A 26,628-nucleotide genomic window follows, 5' to 3' on the forward strand; every position below is an offset into this window, starting at 1 on the left:
CGACGGACCGCCAATCGGCCATTCGGCATTCGTGTTCAAGAGCTACTCAATAAGCTTAACATGTCGGTAGACAAGGTTGCTCAATCACCAAAGGAGCCCCTTCCACCCTGGCATGCACAAACACCAGCATGTGACTTCTCGCTCAAACTTGCGACGAAGTCTAATACTCCAGCCTCTGTCTACCTTCAGCTCTATTCACAACACCGTGCAGAACATTCTGACTTCTTGCTAGTTTACACAGACGGCTCGAAATCAGAATCGTATGTGGGATCTGCTGCTGTTTTTCCAGATAAAACCGTATCAGAGCAGATACCTGTTGACTGCAGCATTTACACTGCAGAGCTGCATGCCATAGAGCTAGCTCTAGATCACATAAGAAAACACCGATACCAACGGTGTATTATATATGCCGATTCAATGAGTGCACTGCAGGCTTTATCAGCGGTGTCACGCACTAATCACCCAACCCTGTCCCGAATTCAGCAGATAATATACAATCTCTATACAACTGGATTCGATATCCGCTTCTGCTGGATCCCCAGTCACATCGGGATTAGAGGAAATGATTTGGCTGACAATGTAGCCAAATCGGCAGCCCTGATGGATAATCTTGACCTGTTAGTCCCCTATACAGACTACAGGCAAGTGATCCATAGTAACTTGCATTCTGAGTGGCATGATTCGTGGCATCGCCTGGTTACTACGAACAAGCTGTGTCGAATTAAGCCTGTGATCCATCCTTGGCGGTCCAGCTTACGCAGGGATCGCAAGGAGGAAGTTGTTCTTGCTCGGCTCCGCATAGGACACTGTCATTTAACACACTCCTTTATGCTGAGGGCTGATGACCCTCCTATGTGTGAGCACTGCGACACCATTTTAACCGTCCAACACATTTTATGTGATTGTTCCAGTTTTATAAATGCTCGTTTTACTGCTTTTACCCATCTGACTGAGCCGTATATACTCAGTCAGATTTTAAATGACAACGACAATGTGTCAGCAGTTTTTAAATTTTTAAAGTTGATCAATATGTATATACTCATATGAAATATACAATTTGCTTTTATCATTGTACTGATTTTATTTATTTATATGATTTTATGTATTTTTAGGCGACGTAAGATTTTTACAAGTTACCAGTCTTACCTTTTTATATTTTACCATTTTCCTGGCGCACTATAATCCTGCTGTTTTTGCGCCATAAAAATCAATCAATCACTAGGGAGTAAAGCACACTCGTTGTCCTAAGCCCGTAGAAGGTCCTCATCACTGGAAAACCGCCTCCCTTTTAGCTTCATTTTCACATGCGGGAACAGTGCAAAGTCGCAGGGAGCAAGGTCTGGACTGTAGGGAGGGTGCTCGAGAAGTTTCAGTCCTGTCGTGGTCAAATATTCGGTGCAGGCTTTGGCGCGGTGAGCTGGAGCATTTTCATGATGGAGGTACCAGGTGTCCATTCTTGACTTTGGCCGCAGGTTCTTCATAGATCCAATGACTTTAGTCAGGCATTGTTCAGTATACCACTTAGCTGTGACTGTCTTCTGCGTGTCCAAAACGACACGTTCCACAATTCCACTCGATTTGAAAAATACAGCTATCATTTTCTTCTTTACAGATCGGGATTTTCTGACAATTACGGGTGTGTCGTCATCATCAAAGACCCAAACTTTGTTTTGAGCCTTGGTCGGCAGATCGTAATAGTACAGCCAAGTCTCGTCACCTGTCACGATGTTGTTCACATACCGAGATTGTCCCTTATCAAACTTTTTTAACATTTCCCGGCACCAAGTCACACGTCGTGTCATCTGCTCTTCAGTCAGTTGATGCGGCACCCAGAGAGAACAAAGTTTCTTCACATGCAAATGACCTTGCAGAATCGAACGAATTGCTGGTGCATTTAGGCCCAAAGTATCCTCTATCTGTTGGTATGTCACTCGCCTGTTTTCGTCAAGCATTTTCCTCACAGCAGTAACGTTTTCCTCTGTAACTGACGTTCGTGGCCTTCCTGGCCTCTCAGAATCCTCCAGAGTGAAATTTCCCCTTTGGAATTCTCTATACCACCTGAATATCGTTGTATGATGTGGACAATCATCATCTAGTGCAAGAGTCATTTCTTCTAAGCACTGGTCTATGGTTAAACCACACACGAAATTATACCGCAAAACTGTCCTTATCTCATTTCGTGACCACGATGCCATTGCAAGCACTTTACACTCTCACTACTAGTGAATAACTGAGCCCATGGACTTGGCATGGCGGCTACTATGCACGTATGAACATGTCTCAACATGCAGCAACAAGCAGCTTCCTGTGATTCATTGTTGCATCATATTGCAAAACTTTCCTAGTACCCTTTGTATAATACTCTTTTTTTTTCCGTAGCCGAGTGGGCAGGAGCGGGAGTGCAGTAGCACACGCTCTTTGAGTAGACCGGGGTTCAAGCCCCTGACTGCTGAATACGGTCAATCTGCCAACCCGCACTGGACCAGCGTGGCAGATTATGGTCCATTTCCCTCAGCATGAATTGTTGAGGAGGCTTCCATCCTGCAGTGGGTTGATAATGGCTGCACTTTACTCTTTTTTTTTTAGCTCTTTTCCTTCCATTGTAATGTATCTGTCAAGCTCGCCACTCCTCTTTAGAACCATTACTTCACTCTTCTCCTGACTGAAAACCAGTCCAAATTCATTGGCCATACTAGCCCATATATCAACTTGCTGTTGCACTTGTTCCCTGCTCTCTCCCCATATGCGGAGGTCATCTGTGAAGAGCATGACTTTCATCTGGTCCTGTCTAAGTTGTTCCACCACTCTACATTGCACATCATTCATGACAGCTATGAATAGTAGTGGTGACTAAACTCCTTGCCTCAAACCTGATGTTATTTCGAACCTCTCCGTCAATCCCATCACTGTTCTTACTTTGCTCACTGTATTGGTTACGGCATCAAACACTTTCTTTATATCCAAAAATGCCATCCATAATTCTTTGTGTTCATAATTTTCCTTCAGTTGCTTGATGCAGAAAAATAGATCCACTGTCGAGCTGCCAGGCCTAAAGTCATACTGTTCCTCGGCCATCCTATTTTCAATTGTTCCTCTTATCTAACATTCTCTCATACAACGTACTCACATGTGATGTCAGTGTGATGCCTCTATAATTGGAACACTTTTTCCTGTTCCCCTCTTGAACAATGGTATGATCAAACCTTCTCTCTAGTCCTTAGGCACCTGTTTCTCATCCCAGATCTTACAGAACAGTCTGTATGTCCACACTATCCCTGCCTCGCCTGTAGCCTTCAGCATCTCTCCATTTATCTCATCCATACCAGCAGACTTACTTGTCTTGATGTATTTCCATGCCTGCACTAAATCATTCCACGTTAAGCCTGTCTGCTCTCTCTCCGTATCTTCTCTTCCATCCCCTCTTCTATGATCAACCTACCTTTGTCCCTTTTACTGGCTGTCCTGCACATTCAACAGATTTTCAAAATACTTCTTTCATGTTTCTCTTATCTCTTCATCCTTGGTTTTTAGGTTCTCATTCTCATCCATCAAGTATTTTCTCTGTTCACCATCTCTTCTTCTATTCTTCACCATACCATACAGCATCTTTTTATTACCGTCGATATCTTGTCATAGAGTTTCACTCCATTCTTCCAACCACAGTCTTCTCTCTCGTTAACTGTCCTCTTAGTCTCTCTCTTTATACTCATCATTTGTGTTCTGAAAGTAGGTCCTGAATGCATTATTCTTGATTTTCACAGCCTCTCTCGTCCTATCATTCCACAGGTTTCTTTCCATCTCCTTCTAGAGATGGAAAGAGAGGTTGCCACTTATCCTTCCACAAACCTGCTCTGTCAGTCTTACTATACAGTCTTTGAATGCTTTCCATTGTGATTCCACACTGTTCACCACTGTCTTAGGTACAACCTTCCTGAACTCTTCTCTGGACATCACCCCTTTTTCCTCTTCTTTCAACTTCCACACCCTTAGTTTTCTCTCTCTTGTTATTTTGATCCTCTTCAATTTAGGGAATCTTAAAACTCCAACAACTAATCTGTGAACCTGTGACCCAAGGAGACACTAGGAATGACCTTTACGTCCACTAGTCTTCTGAGTCAGTCTTTATTCATTAGTATATAGTCAAGGAGGGATTCCTGTTGGCCATCCCAACTATATCTTGTCACTTTGCGACTTTCTCTTCTTGAACCAGGTATTTCCTATGACCAAGCTGTTCCATAAACAGAAATCCATCAGCCTATCACCATTATCATTCCTAAGTCCCCAACAATGCAGATCCATAACGTATTTTAGTCCTTGTCTTGCCAACCGGGCTAGCTGGGTGGGTAAAGTGCCTGCCTGGCAACCCAAAGGTCGCGGGTTCGATTCCTGCCTTGGGCTTGGATCAAAGTACTGCAAAAACCTTGGGAGGTGCATTATGGCCACAGAAGCCTATGCGCCAACAACTACAAAAAAAAAAAAAAAAAAAAAAGTCCTTGTCTCTCCACTCCGACTTTTGTGTTCAGGTCACCCATGATAACTATAACTCCACCTGTGATGTTCTCTTTGAGCTTGTCCTCAAACTCCAGCTTCTCTATTTCTTCGCAACTGGTTTGCGATGCGTAACATTGTACTATCTTCAATGTTTCACTGTCATTCATTTGCTCATATCTTTTAATGCACGATAATTGCAATACTATGTCTAAGAAAAATCACACAAAGAATAATTGAAATAATATGCAATTGTGTTGTTCAATCTTTTACTGATCACTGTACAATAAAGTATTTAAAAAAAAACCAATATTCATGTTGTTAAATATACGTAATAAACACACATCTTTTGTCACAACAACTGCTTTTCCATGTGGTTGTATTGACTTTTATGTTTGTGTTTTGAAATTAGTGGTAGTGGTGGCATGTGATGCAAGAAAGCGAGTGTATGAGCTTATGCAGCATCAGCCAAAAAAAAAATTACAAAACAAACAGTTTGTAATTAACAAAACCGTTAAAAAAATTAAAAAATGGTTTGGGAGAAAAAGAAAACATAATGCACTCAGTGTTCTTTCATCTACTAAATAGACATTAGCGAACAAACTTTTGCCCATTTTAGTCATTACTTTAAAGTCTCAAAATTTTTAAAAAACAATGATTGACTGTTTTATTACATCTTTGTTTCTTTTTAGTAATTTCAATAAGGAGTTTTAACTGTAAGAGTGAAAGGGAATCTACCTTTTCTGTTTCAAGAAATTTAAGTCCAGTTTGCAAACCTACAAGTGTCTCCACAATCTTAGATGGTGGTGGCCACCATCACCACCATCTAAGCCGCCACGGCTGTGGTTCCTTGTCTTCATCGTCTTCAGTTGCATCTGGATCATGACTTTCACAAGTAACGTTTTTGATTATTTCCAAGTCAGTCATATGCAGGACAATTTTTGATCCCACCTACCCAACATTCTGTTATGGCCTTTCTTTCTCTGTCAACAAACTGTGCCACTACTCACTCGGCATTGGCCACATCATCTTCTGTCAAGCCTTCATTAGTGTACTTTCCAAGACCTGGTCAGCAGCAGCGACATCTTTATAAAGCCCTCAGAGTCATTCTCTTCATCACTGTCACTGGCTACTTGGGAGTTATCTGGGAGCAGGCTTTGCACCATGGGCAATATATATACTTCTTTGCGAAAACTATTTTCTTCAGTGGAGAAAAAGTTCAACTTCTTTAAAAATGAGATAACAGAATCCTCACTAGCGATTATTCGCTGTATCAGAGTCTTACGGAAGTTCATTTTAAATGTTGATATAATCCCTTGATCCAGAGGCTGTATTTTTGATGTGGTGTTTTTTGGTAAGTAGCTCGCCCAGACTTTACCATCTCTGCTTATTAGGATGGATAGGGCAGTTATCCAGCAGCAAGAGAGCTTTGGTATCCAGCCCTTGTTGCCATGAGTGTTTATGTACAGCAGGTACAAATTGTTTATGAAACCAGTTTTCAAAAATACTGGAAGTCATCCATGCATCTTTGCTAAAGTCATAGGCAAATGACATAGAGGCCATGTTCACATGATAGAAGCACCATGACTTAAGTTTGTAGTTTCCTGTTTGGCTTACACAGAAAATGTAAACCAAAGTATGGTCACTCTGTCTTTCATTTGCTTGAAGCGTTGTGTTCTCTGAGCATCATTCTTATAAGCCTGATGGGATTGGGTAACATTTTATAATAAAGTCTGGTCTTATCACAGTTATATACCTGATTTAAGATAGTACTGCCACCATCTTAAATTATTTTCCAAAGCTGGGCAGGATAAGAGCCGTTTTTGTTACTCCATGCCGGTTTTAAAAACGTGTTAGCCATCCATTACTTGCACTGAATGCTGCGGATTCAATTCCATGAGGGTCAACGTGGAATTTTTTAGCTTGGGTTTGCAGATAGGGTCCAGATAGAGGTGTGCCTTCAGATCGTTCTTGAACGAACTACCGAAACACAGCTTTATCCAATTGTTCATCTTGAGGTTGCCGCAAGCATTTTTATTGCAGTCCATTACTTGTTTCCATAGACTTTGCTGCATCATGAAGTTTCTCCTCTTCTTTCTTCCTTCCATGCACTGTAGATTCATTCACGCCAAAGCCTCTAGCCACTAGAGTTAGCTGGACTCTGGACGTGATTCTATCAAGAGCAGCAACTTTTTCTTCTATAGTAAACTTCTTCCTTTTTTTGAAGTTTAAGACAACTTACAATTTGAGAAACAAGAAAAATTGACAGTAGGAGATTGAACTTGTGCGAGGGGGTGTTTTTCCACACAAAACCCCGACTTATTTCCCTCTTATTTGCATATCTCCTCCTAACTAATTTGTACAGACACAATCACTATGTTATTTCTTAAACTTATCATTCTCATACGTTACTAATACACAACTTTGTTTTTCCTTAACACGGAACCCTTTTATCTTCTACCATTAGATCTCTAACTGATTATACTACGCCTAGCCACCTTTCCCAAAAATGACAAAATGCCACGTCAATTTAATCCCTCTATCATACTGCCACGTAGCATACTGCTAAGTGGCAGTATGATAGAGGGATTAAATTGACTTTAAATCCACGGTCATTCTACTTTACTTTGTCTATTGTTCCAACAGGTCCACTCCCACTAACTGAAATATTTCTGAAATGTTGTTTTCTTTGTTCGTAAGATTGTTTTATTTTCACATACTATTCTTGTTCAGAGAAATAGGTATTTGTAATACTTTGTGTCTTACAAACTTTTTAAAATTATATTCTGTATGTTCAAACACTTAAATAAAATTACAAGTCGTTTATTATTGTTCTTAAAGGAAATCAAAGGATAATGTGTATAATGGTCGGGTTAAACTGAAAATATTGATCTTCAGTGAGTAAAAACGTGTTTCAACTGACAAAAAATGGGAGCCATTGTTGCATCGCATTATAAGCAGAAGCACGTTTTAATGGGTTTCAGCTGTATCAGTTTCAGTTATTGAACTCTTTGGTCATTCACTCACTCATAAGACTTGGGGATATTTGAAATTTTAATTATTTCTGTTGTCAGTTATTGTTTTGGTCCTAGTATCTCACCCTAGTATCTTCTCAGGCTTTTTTAAATATTGCAAAAAATGCACTTTTAGAAACATTTAGTAGAATGTTTAAAGATAGTATGATAGCACAACAGTTTACCCTCGATCCCACAAAGACCTTGTATTGCATGGATTGAAAATACTTAATTTCATGTGGTTTGTGTCTAATCTAGAATTATTTTGCACGAACTGTGAAATAAATCTACGGGATGTCTGATGAGTCACTCCCTATTTTTAAATTATTGTAACTTTTCATGTTTGAACCAATTTTAATGAAACCTGTGTTAAATGATTCATAATTTACTGAGGTTTTTAATGCTACATTTTAAAATTCTGCATGTACCCCAGCATTTAACACATTTCCTTAAATGAACTGGTATATTTGCTACTGCTGTTTGCAAACAGTACATATTGGTGGAACTGGAAGCAGAAATCACAGTGATTGCTGCTTCCAGTTCCCTCAAGTTCAGTTGTTTTTTACAGTAAACCTCTTCCTTCCCAAGGTATCAGATTCGGGCTGAAGGTAAGCCATTCAGGCACACCACATCTGGCAATCAATCATCATAGGAAATTAATCTGCAGACATGTACAGACATCAAAAATGAGGGGTTGTTCCACTGTGAAATAATTGGCCACACACAATTTTGCAACATTTTGATGTATCTTTTGGCATTCATTGTGGCTTGCTGAATGAAGAGTCAACTACTGTGGATTATGTGAAAGGGCTGATTAAAATTAGTAAATAATTTTTATCAATAATATAAAATAGTTAAAATACTAGAAAGGTTCTCTAACAAGAACTTTGTTGCTCCTTAAATTTTGTGTAGAATTACACTTATGGTTTTGATTACTGGAGTTTTGAGAGCTGATAGACTACATCCAGTAATAACGTCCCTTACAGTATGTATGCCATTGCTGACTTAGAATCTTCAGAGAGAGAGAAGGATAGTTACCAATCAAACAGCTTTGTAATTACCAATGTAATGCCCTCACCTCATAAAAAATAGTGCTCACAACTGGTTAGCCAGCCCATTGGATAAATGGTAGTAATATCACAATTAGCCTTAGCTAGTGAGGATTTCTGAAAAGAAAAATCGGTTTGCTTTATTCATCCAGAATGTAAAAATAGTAAAACCGCGATATAACACAGGTGCCAGATGGCAACTTTAATAACCATGTTGTAGTTGTAAGAAAAGTTCATTATAGCTGAAAAAATTGTTTCCCCCACCCAGTTTTTTTTAACATAAATACACTTGACTTATTAAATAAAAACTTCATTTATGTATAAATATAGTGCAAATGCATCAGGAATACATAGCTATATCTGAATAAATCAGATTATTAATAAAACGGCATCGTTTTAAGTTATATCTCATATTGTGAATACCTTCACAACGAGTTGCCATGATATTGCACTACTTCGAATAAGTAACGCTTCACCTAAGGAGAAGACTAATGTTACTTATTCTCAGATGGATACCACCACCCAGACGGCACCGTTTCAGGGCTATTTGGCCCTTCTTCGGTGGGTGGGTAGGTACCCGAGTGATGCAATGATGGCAAAACAGTTATGAAGTATAACTCCACAATATGAGAGATGCCTGATGGTGTATCATATATTTAGACTCAAGCGTTTAGGGCATAAGCCGCAAGCTATGAAGGAGTCTAGACTATGTATAAATATAGTGCAAATGCATCAGGAATACATAGCTATATCTGAATAAATCAGATTATTAATAAAACGGCATCGTTTTAAGTTATATCTCATATTGTGAATACCTTCACAACGAGTTGCCATGATATTGCACTACTTCGAATAAGTAACGCTTCGCTTAAGGAGAAGACTAATGTTACTTATTCTCAGATGGATACCACCACCCAGACGGCACCGTTTCAGGGCTATTTGGCCCTTCTTCGGTGGGTGGGTAGGTACCCGAGTGATGCAATGATGGCAAAACAGTTATGAAGTATAACTCCACAATATGAGAGATGCCTGATGGTGTATCATATATTTAGATATAGCTATGTATTCCTGATGCATTTGCACTATATTTATACATAGTCTAGACTCCTTCATAGCTTGCGGCTTATGCCCTAAACGCTTGAGTCTAAATATATGATACACCATCAGGCATCTCTCATATTGTGGAGTTATACTTCATAACTGTTTTGCCATCATTGCATCACTCGGGTACCTACCCACCCACCGAAGAAGGGCCAAATAGCCCTGAAACGGTGCCGTCTGGGTGGTGGTATCCATCTGAGAATAAGTAACATTAGTCTTCTCCTTAGGTGAAGCGTTACTTATTCGAAGTAGTGCAATATCATGGCAACTCGTTGTGAAGGTATTCACAATATGAGATATAACTTAAAACGATGCCGTTTTATTAATAATCTGATTTATTCAGATATAGCTATGTATTCCTGATGCATTTGCACTATATTTATACATAGTCTAGACTCCTTCATAGCTTGCGGCTTATGCCCTAAATGCTTGAAACTTCATTTACTAATGTTTTATGAGTATACAGCTAAAAGACATGAAATATTAAAGATTATATTATTCCCTTTACATTCTAGTAATACACAATGCTGTTATGGACTTAAATTTTATGCATCGATTCTGAAATAGTCATGTAATTTAGTTTGTCAGAATTGATGACAGCCCTCTTTTCAGCTCATATTCTTTAATAGTGGTCAGATGCAATAAATGAAGATGTTCACTGTCACTCTGGCATTCTAACCACACCATCACCTCATTAATGTTTTCAAGCACTGTTAATTCATCCCCCTTTGAAACCATAATTCTTGGACAGGATGAACGGCTCCACCTGGCATGCTCCTGAGCCATTTTCCAGTCTCCCTGCATTTATGAAGGATAATTTACGTGCTCCTACAGTAACAACTGCTGTGCTCTTGCTGATGTTATTTAAGGATGTGCCATGGCAGTAAAGTGCTGTTAATAAAGAAGTCAGTTGTCTTTGAAAGCTATGTTTTATTGCTTTTAACTCTACAGTTGTCATTGTATTTTATTTTTACATAAAATTTGATCCTGTTTTATCTCTTTTTTTTTTTTTTTTTTAATTTATTTTAATAAACTTTTGGTCATATATGGTTGGTATATTTCATTGCAGTTAGTATGAGTTTTCAGAAATTCTAGAACTTGATTTTCTGGGTTCACAACACCAGTAAGTAGCTTACTGCGTTAGCTTCGAAGGCTCAAATAATGCTCTGATATATGGGCAGAATTAGTGCAGTTGTGTTCCTTTGCAGAAACGTCTCTCATCTTGCCATCTTTTGATTTAAGGATGTTAGCCAAAGGATATGCTGGGCAGTGAACCAACGGTGGTAACATAGCCTTTCCTTCAAGCTTTTTTGGAAAGCAAGTGTCTTCTCACTATTAGTACAAACTAACTTTCAAACCATGAAGTAAAAATATCACTTGCCATCCAAGCCAAACATTGGAGCCATTTTTATAAATCACGGGTAGAGATTTCACGTTGACGTGCTGAAAACACCAGGGACTTTGATTTTTACTGGTGCACATGGCTTTAGCTTGTGATTTCCATTCTTGTTTGCATACAGTAACACAGTTAATTGGTTAGTGTTCATGCTAGTTTACATACCCACTTTGTTGGCTGCCATTTTAATATCCAGTGACTTGTCAGGGAGAAGTTTGTAATACAGCACTCTTTTGTCACAGCTGTACAAGCAGATTTCCTACAAGACTAACCTGGGATATCCCACAATGAGCCTTCCATCTCCAAAGCCACCCTTCAGAAGCTTTAAATGCATCATCATCTCCACCAAGTAGCTTATGAAATTTAAGTTTCTGTGCTTTCAAAATCACCGCAAAATTACTGCTTCTGTAGAAACCGCATGTATACGCATTAGTCTGCATCACTGTTTTCACAAAGTCTAGCTTTCTTTTTTTGGAAGCCGACTTCATCCTCTACGAATGAATGCAATTTTTCCTTCCTCTTTCATCCAACTGCAGAACATTGTTCCTTCTGGAATTCCATACTCCACAAATATACTGCATTTTGTTTCACTACTCTTAACTCTTTCGATAATCTTTAACTTTTCTTCAGTTATATAATTTTTTACTTTTGATGGCCATCACTTAAGTCCTACTGATTTACTAATTTTGCAATGTATTTATTTCTGGTGCCATAGAATTTACTGTGCTTTGAGAAAACTAAATCAGAACCAAACTGTCAGGTCTGTCAGTCTTGAAATGAAGCATTGTGATTTCTCCATAAATCACTTCTCAGTTCGTGTAAATTCCACTGATATACACTTTTTTACTGAAGGGAGAAACTAGGTATCTACAGTAATTAATCACTGATGAGTCCTGTTTTTTACAAAAATTACTCTGCAACTAAATGCTGAATATATTGAAACAAATATACAGCCAATTTTTAGCTAATTTCCCCTCTCAGAAATACTGGTGCACAATGGCTTTAGCTTGTGGTTTCCAGTCTTGTTTTCTTACAGTAACACAGTTAATTTGTTAGTGTTCATGCTAGTTTACATGACCACTTCTTTGGATACATTAGATACATACATATACATACAGTATTCTTTTTTTTTTATATAATTCGTTTTGAGGGGACATGATCATATTCACAATATGAAGAGGCACGTTATATCAAGGTTGCACTGTACTTAGATTATAAGTTTAATGTCTTTCTCTCTCACTCAAAAACAGGGGGGGGGGAGATTTTGATCATGATTGAACAACTCAAAGTGAAAATCATTATTCAATTCCAGCATAGTCACTTTGTTGAAATATGATTTTCATCATTTAGAAAGACTAGAGAAAATAGTAGACAGTGATGTAATTTTAATAAGCTCGAAGAGCAGGCAACATTGTGGTCTGTTCTTCAAGGCCCAAAGACTAAGGAAAATGTCAAATTTATTAAGAGAAAATAGCAGACAATGATTTAATTTAATAAGTTCAAAGAACAGGCAATATTGTGGTGGCAGGTGAAAGTCATATTTGAAAAGAGTGATTATATTGGAAGTGACTAGCAAGAAAGAAATCTGCACACCTGGGAGAGAAAGAAAGTCAGAATGGGTAGTAATAGTAAAGGAGGTATGTGATGCAAGAAAGCAAGTGTATGAGCTTATGTAGCATCAGCCAAAAAAAAAATTTTACACATCCATTTGAGATGGAAATGAAGAAAAATGAATTTTCAACGACATTCGACAACCCATGTTTTTGTAGCGCTCAAGTAAATTAGACACCAACATTTCATAGTTTCCTTCTTTCCTGTTACCCAAAAAACCATGTACTACTGCCTTAAATGATTGCCAAGCTGCCAATTCAATCTCCCTTAACTGGATTTCAAGCACAGTCTTTTAGGAGTTTCATAATTTGGGGTCCTATGAAAATTCCTTCCTTAAGTTTGGCATATGTTAAATTATGAAACACACTTCTCAAGTATGCAAATCTGTTACCTTCTTTATCTAGTCCCTTCACGAAATTTTTCAGGGGTGGAAGAAGAACCTTATTTGATTGCACTAAATGAATATATGTTCCATTACATTGTCCTGGTATGAACTTGTCCCAATGTTGCACAACATAATGTTCTTTTGTCGCACGGCTGTCCCACCAACACAAAAAACAACATTTTGTGAAACCCCACTGCAAACCAACAAGCAAACAAACTTTAAGATCACTGCATATGTTCCAACCATAATCCTGGTATTTTATAGTCATTATGGTATTTTATAGCCATAATTCATTGCCATTATGAAGCAAAACTGCTTTTAAACTTAATTTTGAGGCATCTATGAATAAACGGCATTCATCTGGCTTATGCACGATACCTAGTTCTTTTGGACTTTTATTGGACCATTATTGGACTTTTTAAGTCTAATAATGCCTTTGCAAAAACACATACTGTCCTCCGTAGCAAAATATTTCGAAAACTTTTCGTGTCTTTTTCGAAACACTGAAATCTGTTTTTGCTGCAAGTATATTCGACTGCTGCAACCTAGAACCTAACAGTCAGCTTCTTTCAGCAAACTTAAGTCTCGAACCAAATCATTCAACTCATGTTGTTTGATTAAATGTACTTCACTACTGAAGCTTACTGGCTGATAGTCGGCATCTTGTGAAGTGGAGCCTTCCAAGGAATTCTCAACTTGAACTTGATCACTATTATCTTCCCCACTACTGTTATCTCAAGTTTTGGGGAGGGCACTGGCAAATCATCACTGCATGGAACAGGCCGAATTGCAGAAGGTATATTTTGACATATTATAGTGCGTTTGCTTTTTTTAGACATACCAGATATATTTGTCATACAGAAGTAGTAATCATTAATGTGGTTAGATGGTTCTCGCCAAACCATAGGGACTGCAAAGGGTAATGCTTTGAGTTTGCCATGTAACCACTTCCAAAGGTTTGTTGTACAGGTAATACAACACTTGGATTGCCCAATTTTACATCTGAAATAAAAAGAATACGAAAGTTTTGTAATGTCATAGATAGTTTTCCATCAAGTCTTTGGGGTAAACTGCCCACAAACATAACAAAAAATTGTCTGGATGATTGATATTGATACGCTTCCTATGTGTCTGCCTATTCATTGTAGCACTAAATGAATTTCTGAAAACGTAAATTCAGTTTTGAACACTACAATATAAAAACAACACAAATAATTCAGTTTTTGTCTCTACACAGACGTGGCAACTTAGTAGCTTTACTCGTGTGAAAACACTAAAAGTAAAAATATTTGCAAATCAGCAGGTAGAGCCAGAAATTATTTTACTGCTACCACAAGGGTTGTGGGCTGCACCCTCCTACCCTCAAGGGGCTGTTTATGTTTAGAGGATAGATTTACAACCCTGAGAACATGTCACGATCAGTTAATACTTGGAAAATCTTGGCACATCCTACAAAAATCCTCACCAAAAACGCCAAGTGTGCTCTCTTCAAATTGTAGCATCGGAATTTGAACCTAAGAACCATAGGTAGAAGTCTAATTATGTTTATCACAAGAAAACCGAGGCCAGAATCGATTGCTAAAATTAAGAGAATTAGCTTATATCTCTTAAAATAAATCAGTATATCATACATTACTGGTTAGATTATGTGAAACTGGCATATTTTGGTAAAACGTTACTCCCTCTATATTTAATAACTGTGATGTGATGTGAAACTATCATAGTGATTTTCAAAATATATGCATAAAAATTGGTTAAAAACAGAATTTAAGTTCTTGGAGGTAAAAATCGTGTTAGCTAGTGTTATCAAATGAGACTGGATTACAAATACATAAGGATCAATGATACTGTATATATCCAGTAATAGATTTAATGACAAATGAAAGAATATAGCTTTCAGGGTAAAATGGATCCCTTCATGAGCAATATACAGATTTTAGTGGAATAATGACATTAGAGACAAAATTAATAGATACAGAGTTGTGTAAGCTGTGATGTGCGCACAACTCTGTATCTATGAAGGGGTCCATTTTACCCTGAAAGCTATATTCTTGTCATTTGTCATTAAATTTATTACTGGATATATACAATATCATTAATCTCCTTACACAATGGAATCCAGTACAAAAGGCCCATTTGTATTTACACATAAGGATCGTTAAGGAAGAAATAATAGCGAAAGTCAAAAAAGAGCCCGCAAGAACTATTGGAAAAACTCTGGAAACTCTTAGCAAACTTTTCTCATTAAGTGCTGATTAGGCACTTAATGGGAAAATTAGGCCATTAGGTTAATCAGTCACTTGAACGGTTAACTTAACCGATGATATTCTGTCACTCTGAATATCATTAGTTATGAATATCATTGGTCAATCATGATATTCATGATTGACCATGAGTCAATCAGTTTATAGTCTGTTTATCCCACTTGTTACTGATGAGACTTATGCCAGGAAGAAAAATGCATGGGATTGTAAATTGGCAGAAACCTACAGTGAGTACAAACTAGTCTGTAATCAAATCACTAAGGGAGGGTTAATAAAGCTAAGGCAGATTATGAAAAGTCTAGCCAAGAATGCTAAGAAAAGTAGCAAAAAATTCTTTATTTTAACACTAGAAGAAAAGGGATGAACTACATTGGCCACTAGATATGAATGGCATAACTGTTAAAGGATCTTTTTCAGGTTGCTAATAAACATTAAATAGTTTATCTATATTTGCCTGTGAAAAAAGTTTTAGGGATAGAATACCAGATATATCCTGAGTTATAACTAGGAGTTTAAATGATTTTGAAATAACTGAGAATAAAGTGGAAGGGAAATGGTTGAAGTTAAAGTAGATTGGCAGGTGTGGTTGGTAGGATCTATCCAGTTACCTTAAAAGAAACAGCAGAAGAGATAAGCGAACCCTTAGCCATAATTATGAGAGCATCCTTGGATTCAGGGAGGGTCCCTATGGATGGGAGATGTGTAAACCATCCCCCATTTCACAAAAGAGAATCAAAGGGTGAAGTGAGTAATTACAGACCTACAAGTTTGACTTTTGTTCTAGAGAAATAATGGAGTTACTGGTTAAAAAAAGTAATGTCAGCCCATCCAAACAGGAATACAGTTATATGCTAATCACAGCAAGCATTTTTTTAAGGGACAATTGTTAATCAATATGATCAGATATTATGACAGAGTAATAAAGGAACTGAATGCAAAAAATAATTTTGGCATATACTTAGATTTCAGAAAAGGGTTGATACTGTTCCACATGAAAGGCTGCTGTACAAATTGGAGTAGTGTGGCATTATGGGCAAGCTACTGCTTTGGATAAAGGGATGGTTGAGTGGAAGAAGACAGTGGTTAACAACAGACATTGCTTTTCTTGGACTAAAGTTATTAGTGATTCCCCCCCCCAGGATTCAGTGCTGGGCCCAATGCTGTTTTCAATATTTATTAATAATAATGAAAGCATATTAGACATGTCTAAGTTTCCAGATGATACAAAGGTTGGCAGGGTTGTTAACAATGCTAATCGGGGTATGTTATTGCAACGATATTTGGAAAAATTAGACAAACTGGCTACTAAGTGGCAATTGAAATTTAACACTGAAAAAAAGCAAGGTACTGTATGTGGATAACAGTAATCCCCGATTAATGTACAGTTGTGTGGTACCACGAGAAGGTAGCAGAAATTGATAAAGACCTGGTGGTAATTTTGCAGTTAGACAAAATTCTTTGGACTGTGCAGATGGCTGCTAGGATAGCTCATACGGTTTTGCTAATGATATACTGTATTTTTCCGGAGGATGCAGAAAGGTCAGGGAATGACCACCGCATATCCCCGGAGCAATATGGCCTTAGTTGCTAATGCTCCTGAAAAAACCAAATAACAAACTACTGTATTTTTCCATCTCGGATAAGGAGGTAATTATTCTTCGTATTGGCCATGTCTTTAGTATTGCATACAGGTCTGGAAGCTTCATTTTTAGGAAGGATGTGGATCTGTTGGAATGAGTACAGAGAAGTTGCAGAACTGAGGCCTTTCTTACCAAGAAAGGCTTCGGTTCTGCAAATTGGGTGTATGGAAACTAGGCATGTGCAAGAAGATCTGATTCAGGTGTTTAAAGCTTTGAATGAATTGAGTAATCTGAATGCTGATGGCATCCTTCCTCTTGTTCAGAACCCACAAATTAGATGGGGGAGTGGGAAAGGCATAAATTCAAGGCACAAATTTATTATTAATTAAAAATTAATAATAATTACCTATTTCCATTATTGTTTTGATAATTACCTACTTTGATTTTTATAATCAAATTCAGGAAATTGTTTTTTTATTCTTTCTGAAAACGTGTTCAAATAGCTGTTTTCCCAGATAACAGATAAGAGAAGGTGGTGACTTGCGAGCTGAACATGACTCGGGACACTAAACTGCAGGTCTACCGACTCGCTTTGTTTCGGTCTCAGTCTGCCTCAAGCTATCATGTGGTCAGGTTGTATAAAGAGTGTTTCTGTGATTTCTGAATAGTGACTTTATTTATTAAATAATTTTGCAATCCTTACAATTTAAAATGCCATTGAGTGATAGAGGAGTTAAAAGAAAGTATGTGAACTTAAATGTGGCACAGAAATTAAAGCTAATTGAGAAATTAGAACAAGGCATCTCAGTAAGAGGTTGCACAAACAGTAGCACGTGTTTGTGAAATTTATGGCGAAAAAAACAAACTGTTTCTGATATCTGTAAATCAAACACCAAATTGCAACACATAATTTTATATTGTATAGTACTGTATATTGTATTAAAGCTTTTTTTTTTACATTAAGAACAATAAAAAATGCCCTCCAGGTTACATTCGATTTAATGGACACCCCTTCTCCCATATTAGTCCGTTAAATCGAGGGTTTACTTTACTAAATTAGTGGGTCTCATAAATCAGTATTTTGGCATACAGTGTGAATTTTAATATAATTCAATGACCTATTAATTGTGTTAATGAAGTAATCAAGGTGTATGAGAGTAATCAGCAATATATAGAAATTATATTATATATTAGGCTGATGGTCTGTGTAAATTACTGAATATACAGTTGTGGACAAAAAAAAAACTGCATCACTTGTGGATTTTGCAAATAATGTGTTTTACGCTGCATTGTGGGTTGCAGAAATATTTGAAATGCATTTGTTAGATGGGATATATATATATATATATATATATATATATATATATATATATATATATATATATATATATATCTCTGTGAATGAAATCCAATAAAAAGACTCCACCTGATATACCTAATTGCCATAAACATCTTCCCAAAGGGTAAAATGTGTAATTAATGGAAATATGAGAAATCATGACAACCAAACATACATTTTATTGCATTTATGTGTACAAACTGAAATGACAAGTTAACGTAATAGTATCATGTACTGTAGCTGCAGTTACAGCCTTGCAATGATCTGGCATAGAGTTAATCAACTTCTGGATATACGGTTGCCCAATTTCGTGGTACCACACTCTTACAATTGCTCAGAAGAAGCCAACAATAATCTTATTGTTGGCTTCTTCTGAGCAATTTTAGACAACATTATGTACCAGCAATTTTCAAATCTGGACTGTTGCTGGGCTAGTCCAACACTGTAGTGCCAGCATTTCTGAGGTATGATTGCACCTTAAAGGAGAAAAATGAGGGAAAACATTGGTGTATGTTTTAAGCCTTGTGAGACAAGAAGACAAACTCATCATCATCAGCGGTGTCCCATTGCTCTTTTGTCCATGAAACATGCGTTTTAACCCAAGCAAGTTGCTTCTTCCTCATTTGTTGGGTCAAGAAAGGCTTCTTGGGCCAATAGGCATGCAAACCACGTGCAGAAAAGAAGCATTATCTGACGCAATACCTTTGCTTTGCGACAAACAAAATGACTGTAAACACACATCTTATACGTTTCACTACAAATGTTACTTTTTTTAAGGTAATGTTGTTTTTTTGTCTGCCACTGTAGTTTTGTTTTTCTCTTTCTTTGCATCTTAAATGGTTGAATGATGAATTCCAACCCAGTAGCTAGTTATGTTAGCCACTGAACCCTTGAGATGTTATCCAACAGAATGAAAGATGCTTAACTTGTCATTCAACAGCTATTTTTATACATGATATAAGTGGGGTTTTTTTTGTTTTTTTTAATTTAGATTTCTTTGGGAGATTTCATTTCCCTTGGCATATTTTATATGTTGAGTTTCTACTCTATGCAGGATATTAAGCCATTGTTAAAATTTTCTGAAGCATAATTTTATAATTTGAATCTAAGCCGTTTTTTTTTACACAAAAAGCAGATGTAGTGCTATAAAATTTTATGGAAATTATAAACAGCAGCATAAGAAGATGTTTAGTTTTTAAAATTCGTTCTTGCGCAGGATATCCACTCAGGCCAATGTTAAAAAATTTCCAAGCACTAGTACGTGACTTTCTAATTTCCATCAGAGCTCTTTTATACATGACAGTTACGCATGTTTGTTGGTAGGTAATGTAACCAAACTGTAACCATGGAGATTTGTGCTTGCTTAGCTGTTACAAAGTGTTGCCATATTTTTATGCTGCTGACCTGTGAATGTTTAAATTACCGAAACATTATTTGCTATCAGATGTTTCTTCATTATTGTATGAATGTTCCCACTCAATAGTAACTTGTTATAGCAACCAATGGAAGACTAAGCCTAAAATTAAAGTTATTTTGAGAAATTTGAAAAATAGCCAGTTACTAAAATAAATTTGAATTTCATACAAATGAGCACTTTTGAGGTTGCTGTTCTTGTAACATTTATACTCATTGGGGACTTCTTGCCAGCTTGTGATCAATTACTCTTCATTGTTTTGTAGAACATTACACAGTTGAACAAGAGTATACCTGTTGTATACTCATGTTCTTCATTTCTCTCCTTTTTCATTTTGCCATCATTTGTATTGTAACACTGATGATTAAAATAACACATTTACCATGCATGTAGTGGGAAAGTTGCCTATAGTTTTTGTAATTTCTTTCTGTACCTTTGCTGAAATAATTGCTAGGTTGAAGGATACATATGATCTTGCTCTTGCTGTGTTTTTCACATCTTTTATTTTTGTTATTCGAAAATAATAACAGATTTTTCAAACAAATTGTTCAAAAATGCCTCCAATTAAAATCGTTGATTTCTCATGGTCTATAAGTAATTTGAACTAAAAACAAATACATTTCCAAGCTTCTGTATATCAGTACCCGTCAGGTTCCCAGCTACCATTACTATGCGTTAAAAGTAGAACAAAAATGTTGGGGCATGATTGGATAGGATCTCTTATGCAATAATTCTAGGAAAACAAAAATATGCAAAAACATATTTACATAATTAGAAAAACTCTTTTTGGGGATACTATCAATTCGATCTGTTATTCAGTTGATTGGCATGTTTTTGTGATTTGGGCATACGTATGTAGGTCTCCCCATGTTGGTGGTGAGATAATTCATTTTCCCTTGGTAGGAAACCTTACATCTGTTTTATATTTCTGGATAAGTTTCTCACTTTTTCAACAATCACAGCTTCTAGCATAAGCAGGACCTTTTTTGCAATTTGGACATACCAATTGTGGTGTAGTATAGACTTCACAATTGTGCTTACTGAGCTGCACTTAGCACAAGTAGGAGGTTTCCCCAACAAGCTGCCTTGGAATGTCCTTATTTCTGACATCAAAAACACCATAGTGGATTTGGAATATATGAACTGACATTGCATACGAGATTTAAATGGAAGTCAGATGTTGCTGTGTATTGAAGCAACACAGTTAGTGAAGGATGCTATGGTTGTTACCCATTAAGATTATTATTATATTAATACCACTCTTATACCTCGTGAAATTAATAATATAGTTTATTAGGCTGTTCGTCTCCATTATTATACATTAAAGTGATGTTTCAGGTATCTTACCGACACCAATCATCAAACCATGCTGTTGGGGAAACAAAAAATAGAAAAGGTTACAAATTTTGAATATTTTAGAATATTACAGTTACAATTACTAAATTTTTACAATTATGGTTCTAATGTATTAAGTTTTGAATTGCCATTACAAGAGAAAACAGGAAATCGAAAATAAATACGAAGAGGTTAAATTCTTACCTGCTGACAGACTCCTCTTGCCAATGCTCCCAGAAACCCAATGTGCATACAGGCAAGAGGTGCTGCCACAGTTAATTTATAAGTGAGTGATTACTCCATTAGCCAAGAGGATAGTGCTTAGTTTTAGCATTTTGCCAGATGTAACATGCTTTGGCTCAAGTCTCTTATAATTAATAAGGTTGGCAGTGGTGGGGTATTTGTGGAATAAGTTTGATGCTACATTTTTTTTTCTCTTCACCTTACTATCTTCGTTCCACCAGTGATTGGTATGTCTACAGTTTCTTAATTGAACTGCAGGATGGCAGCTTTTGCAGCTGATAGTATCTGCATTGTGATGTGCTTGTTGACAGTATCAATAGAAGACTTGATGTAAGATCATCAAAAGAGGGGTGCCGACCGGGTTAGCCGGGTGGGTAAAGTGCCTACCTAGCAACCCAAAGGTCGTGGGTTCGAATCCCGCCTCGGGCTTGGATCAAAGTACTGCAAAAACCTTGGGAGGTGCATTATGGCCACAGAAGCCAATGCGCCAACAACTGCCAAAAAAAAAATCAAAAGAGGCATGGTTGGTATGTTTGTCCGGAAATGGGTGGTTTGAATTCCGCATATCGGCAGATACTGATTGCTACTGAGAGGATTGTCATGCACTGCTCACTCAATAGTCGGAAAGCGGATAGGGGAGCAGATTGAGGGATCTACTGCAGAGGGTGACCCAGTAGGAAAATGGATGTAAGTGGGGAAGCCAGTATTTAGTAGTATTAGATTCTGTCTGTCTAGTAGCATTTCAGTGAGATCTCAGCAGAAACATGAGATGGGAGAACCTCATAATGGATGCCCATTGAAGTCTCCTAATAAGAATACCAGAGATTGTAATTGCAAAACAAGATTTCCAATTGTACATGGCTGATTGGGTGGAAGACATTGAAAAACAATGCCAATGATTATACGTGCTGTGAGGGCTTCTAGGAGGTTTGGAGAGCAATTCACTTACAAGGAACTTTTGAGTCTGAGTATGGCTACTTGTCTGTGCACACTATTTGAAAGGGACCTGTCCTGCTGAAACAGAGTATAGTATTTAACTGTTAGATTTCTCTCTTGCACGCAGATATACTGGATATTTACTGGATCATACCAATTGATTAATTTATGTTACCATGAAAGCCTCTGCAATTCCATTGGACTACATTGTTTAGAATTAGAATCAGTCTATTTTTTAGTGGTGCTCTGCTTGTAACGGTCAATTTTTATTTTATTATTTTTATGCTAGGAATCTGGAATATGTTCATCATAACAATTATTCTTTGCATTGTCCATAGCTGCGGTGTCAAATTGTTTCTTTCTAACGAAATCTGGATTTTCAATTTGGTCTGGTGTTACTGGAGTTGATTGAGCAGTAGATAGTATTGTTCATCCTAGCTAGTTTGTTTTTTTATTGTGATGCAGACGATACCAGTGACTGAGGCCATTTGGAAATTGATATTTTTGGGGAAATTTATGTAGCTGTTTCAATTGAAACTGTGTGGTATCTCTGGGATCCTTCAGCATATGTACATTTCGGAATATTTTGTAGCAGAAGTTTTCTTGCTTCTGAGTATGATACTTTCTTCCCCACTTTGTATTTTTGGATTTTTTTCCCTCCCGCTTCCATTGCTCACAGGAGTTAGAAAAGGCTGAATAGTTGCCTTTTACAGTTTGGACATCATGATAATTCCGCATTGCAATCAGTATGAATATGTTCTTTTGATCCACAGTTTGAACAAACGGAATCTCCTCGGCAGATAGTTTGAGAATGCCCAAACTTCTGACATTTGTACACCTGGGATTGGGTTTATAGGGATGAGTGTGGCAGTTTATGTATCCAATTTTTACTGATGAAGGAAGGTTCGGTTTAGAGAAGTAAGAATGACTACAAGTAGGAACAAATTCTCTATCTTTCTTGAACAATCTCCTCCTCCAAGACATTTAAAAGGTCCCATTTGGAAATTACACCTTTGAAGATGTTAAAAGTGGCATTCCTACCAAGGTATCTTGGTAGGAACCCTGCCAAATGATGTAAGTTTTCAGGAGGGACTCGGAACATCTGGGGCTGATGTTTTTGACTAATAAGTCGCCAGATTTGAGTCTTCATACCATTTTAGGTGATCTGGCTACACTTTGTTTTCGTCCTCTTTTGGGTTGGATTGTCATAATTGGGTTTTTTACAGATCCATAGGTGGATTTGCAGTCTTTAGCACAGGGAAATTTTCATTTTCCATATTTGCCCCTTTTAGTCCTGGAAGTATAACTTTTCCTTCCAGATTTCCGGCCCAGCCACAGGGAGGGAGGAGCAGTGCCATAAGGTGACCAAGCGGCTATTAGGTTTGTTAGTGATAAAAAAAACCAGAAAAGTATTTTTCCTTTCTAGACCTTTGTTGTTATTGTTGTTATTATTTGGTTTTTAGGAGCATTAGCAACTAAGGCCATATTGCTCCGGGGATATGCGGTGGTCATTCCCTGATCTTTCCGCATCCTCCGTATTTGGCAGTCTAATCAAGAAGTGTGTGCTACGCACTGCTGCTCCTGCTCACCTGGCTATGGAGGTGTCTTCTAGGCCTTTGCCTACTTCTTGTAGAGCAAAAGAGCTACTCCAATAGAAAATGAGAAAAACTATTGAGAACAAATCAGAATCTGTATATGGCAAAAGCCCTTTAGAAAGTTTGCTTTAATGAATGTACTGAGATCACTTGGCTATGGAATGCTTGGCATGCTAGGGCTTTAGTTTTTTGGTTATTGATATTATGCTCTTTATCTCCCAGGTTACTAGCCCCCACCACATGAATGCAAGAGCAATGTCACCTAGTGAACCGTGTCACCCGGCAATACTAGGTGGCAGATGTCTCATCAGCTGGTGCAGTATCACCACTTTGCTTATTGTGGAGGCTTGAAGGCACGAAACTGATGCTTAGTCTCCAGAGCCTTTGCTCTGGAGACCTAAGCATGAAATGGTTTTGGCAAGCCAGCTGCTAAATAATCCATTGGACCACACCTACTAGTAACTCACTAAGAGGTAGTCAATCGCTAGTTTATAATCATGCTGGCCCAGCAGAGTTGAGGGAACCCCCTGGTGCTGCCTGACGATCAACACTATGCCCCTGCTTGTGCAAGTGGTGGATATTTAGGAGACATTTTTCAGGACACATTATGTCAAGTAGGCGAGTATATTCTTGAATCTGTAATTCCACCACTCTCTTCCAAACCAGTCATGTGTTGAAACCTGTTAGCATCATTTCGTTGTTACTTCAAACTTACAGAACTAGCTTTTTTTTTTCCTTCCTCATTTATCCTTTCTATATTGTTCACTGGAACAATGGTTATTGACATATATCTTAAATTACAATCTAGAAAAATTCAGGTATGGTGTCAATAAATAAATATCTTGTAGGCTTTCTAAGTACTATAGGTTTCAGTACTTATGTTTGGGGTTTTCATTAGAAAAAATATAAGTGGATCTTCAGTAGTCATGAGCTATTTTATTTGCTTATGAAAAAAAGGCATGCAGATACTGAACAATGGATTCTTTAATAAATTGTTAGAGCAGGATATATGAGTACTGTATAAGCATGAAAATTTATGGCTTTCATTGCGTTCATATAGATTAATGATATTATAGTGTTCATTACTAGATACAAAATTTAAATTTTACACTGTTAACAATTGATTTTGTTATTTCCAGACTTCCTCCCTTTAAAGATAGGCTTCAGTTACTGGATGTGGGAAGTTGCTATAACCCTTTTGGTACCTATCCAGAAATTCAGTGTACAGCTGTGGATTTGACTCCAGCCACCAAGGTATAGAATTAATAGAATTGCCTATATTTGTATAAGTAATTACAGCAATGAATTTGGTGTCACGAGGTTATTATCAGCTAATAGCACTCTCCAGTGGAAATTTCCATTTAAACAATTGTGAATAAAATTTTTAACAGCAGATTGAGGTGCACTTCTAGTTGAGAAAAACTGGCAGCAGAGAAGCCTGAGCAGAACTAGTCCAGAATTCTGAATTACAATTCTGACTGCAACTTTGCAGTCTCAACCATTTTTGGAAGACAGCGTTATCATTAAATTTCATTCACCAATGAAATACAACTTTACCTAAGTGTGTACATCAAAACAGAATATCAATATTTGGTTATGGAGTTATGTTTTAATTGAGAAAAATGTACTGTTTTATCTGTTGGAGTTATGGAATAACTTTCCGAACACTGAATTGTAGCTGTTATCTTTAAGTATCACCTTCAAGACCATTTCATTTGGAAGCCAATATGCAAGAAACATTTTTCCAACAAAATATGACAAGACTATACCCAGAAAAAAAAAATGTACCCCTTGGTATCTTGGTCAAACATTTTCATGTTAGAGTAAGTCATCATGAATCAATATTGTGGATGCTTTGGAATTGATGGTCCTGGTTACTCATTGCTAGATCTGAATCTGTATGTTTATTTCTTACATACATTTTATCCCGGAATAACTATGCTTAGTTGAAAAATTGAAAGTTAAACTTACAGCTACTAGAGGCATTACAGTTATGGAAAATTTGTGTGGATGTCTGCAAGTGCTGTTACATGTACACTGAAGATATTTTCATATGAATAATTTTTTCCATGTTTTGATATCAGAAATAAATCTGAAAATGAAATACTTCAAAAAAAATTAACTATTGAAAGTATAACATCTTTTTTGAATGACCTTGTCTTAATGCCATATGTGTTTTTAATATTATGGATTATTTCAATTTGTCCTTAATTGACTGAAGCAAGTGGAGGAAAATTCACCATGGGAAAAAATTTTTTAAATCGACTTGATGATCATATTGTTTAGTTTTGATAAAAATGTCATTTACTTGAGTTTTATTGCATAAAACAGCGGTTCCCTAACTGTGCGCCGCAGAATATTTTAAATTTTCGAGGGAAACACGGCAATACTCGACATTGGTCGGACACTGCGCAAACTACTAGCTCGAGGTAGTTCACAGTTTCAACATTTCTTATTAAGTTGTTTGGACCTAACTACTAAACAGAACTGTTAGGTATTTCTTTTGGTCTGGGTGCACCTTGAAAAAATTACTGAGACACTAAGGGCGGTGTGAACCGAGAAAGTTTGGGAACCTCTGACATAAAATACACAATGAAGAAATGACGGTTGCGGAAATATTTGAACAGTGTTGACTTTTTCTTTTCATCAATCAATTTCCAATAGCCGACAACAATCTTCTCTGGGCCCTGGTGAAATAAATATCACAGAGAACCTCAAACAAAAGGTTTGAGGTTCTCTGCGATACGAAAGATTTCATCTAATTCTTTTATCGTTATCTCCTTGGCGGTAACATTTTCATCTGGCTCATTTAAAAATTTGAATTTTTTAAAGGCAAGTGTGCACTGACTTTATTAGCAGGAGACAAACAAGTAACACG

The 26,628-nt window shown here is 37.1% G+C and overlaps 2 protein-coding genes across 6 annotated transcripts in view; one reads left to right on the forward strand and one right to left on the reverse strand.

Annotated features, from left to right (window-relative positions):
* Samtor (S-adenosylmethionine sensor upstream of TORC1) overlaps positions 1 to 26,628 on the forward strand; it is a 500,386-nt gene that overhangs the window by 335,267 nt on the left and 138,491 nt on the right. For all 4 annotated transcript variants that reach the window (XM_090376482.1, XM_090376484.1, XM_090376481.1 and 1 more), the window contains one exon: positions 24,890 to 25,004. In XM_090376482.1, the coding sequence (XP_090232608.1) occupies positions 24,890 to 25,004 (115 nt within the window). The remainder of the gene's footprint in view (positions 1 to 24,889; positions 25,005 to 26,628) is intronic.
* LOC150084544 (E3 ubiquitin-protein ligase Mdm2-like) overlaps positions 1 to 26,628 on the reverse strand; it is a 366,530-nt gene that overhangs the window by 3,142 nt on the left and 336,760 nt on the right. The window lies entirely within an intron of this gene.

This window comes from Mastigoproctus giganteus, chromosome 6, assembly GCF_048544385.1.
Source record: "Mastigoproctus giganteus isolate SK-2022 chromosome 6, ASM4854438v1, whole genome shotgun sequence".
Lineage (NCBI taxonomy): Eukaryota > Metazoa > Arthropoda > Arachnida > Uropygi > Thelyphonidae > Mastigoproctus > Mastigoproctus giganteus.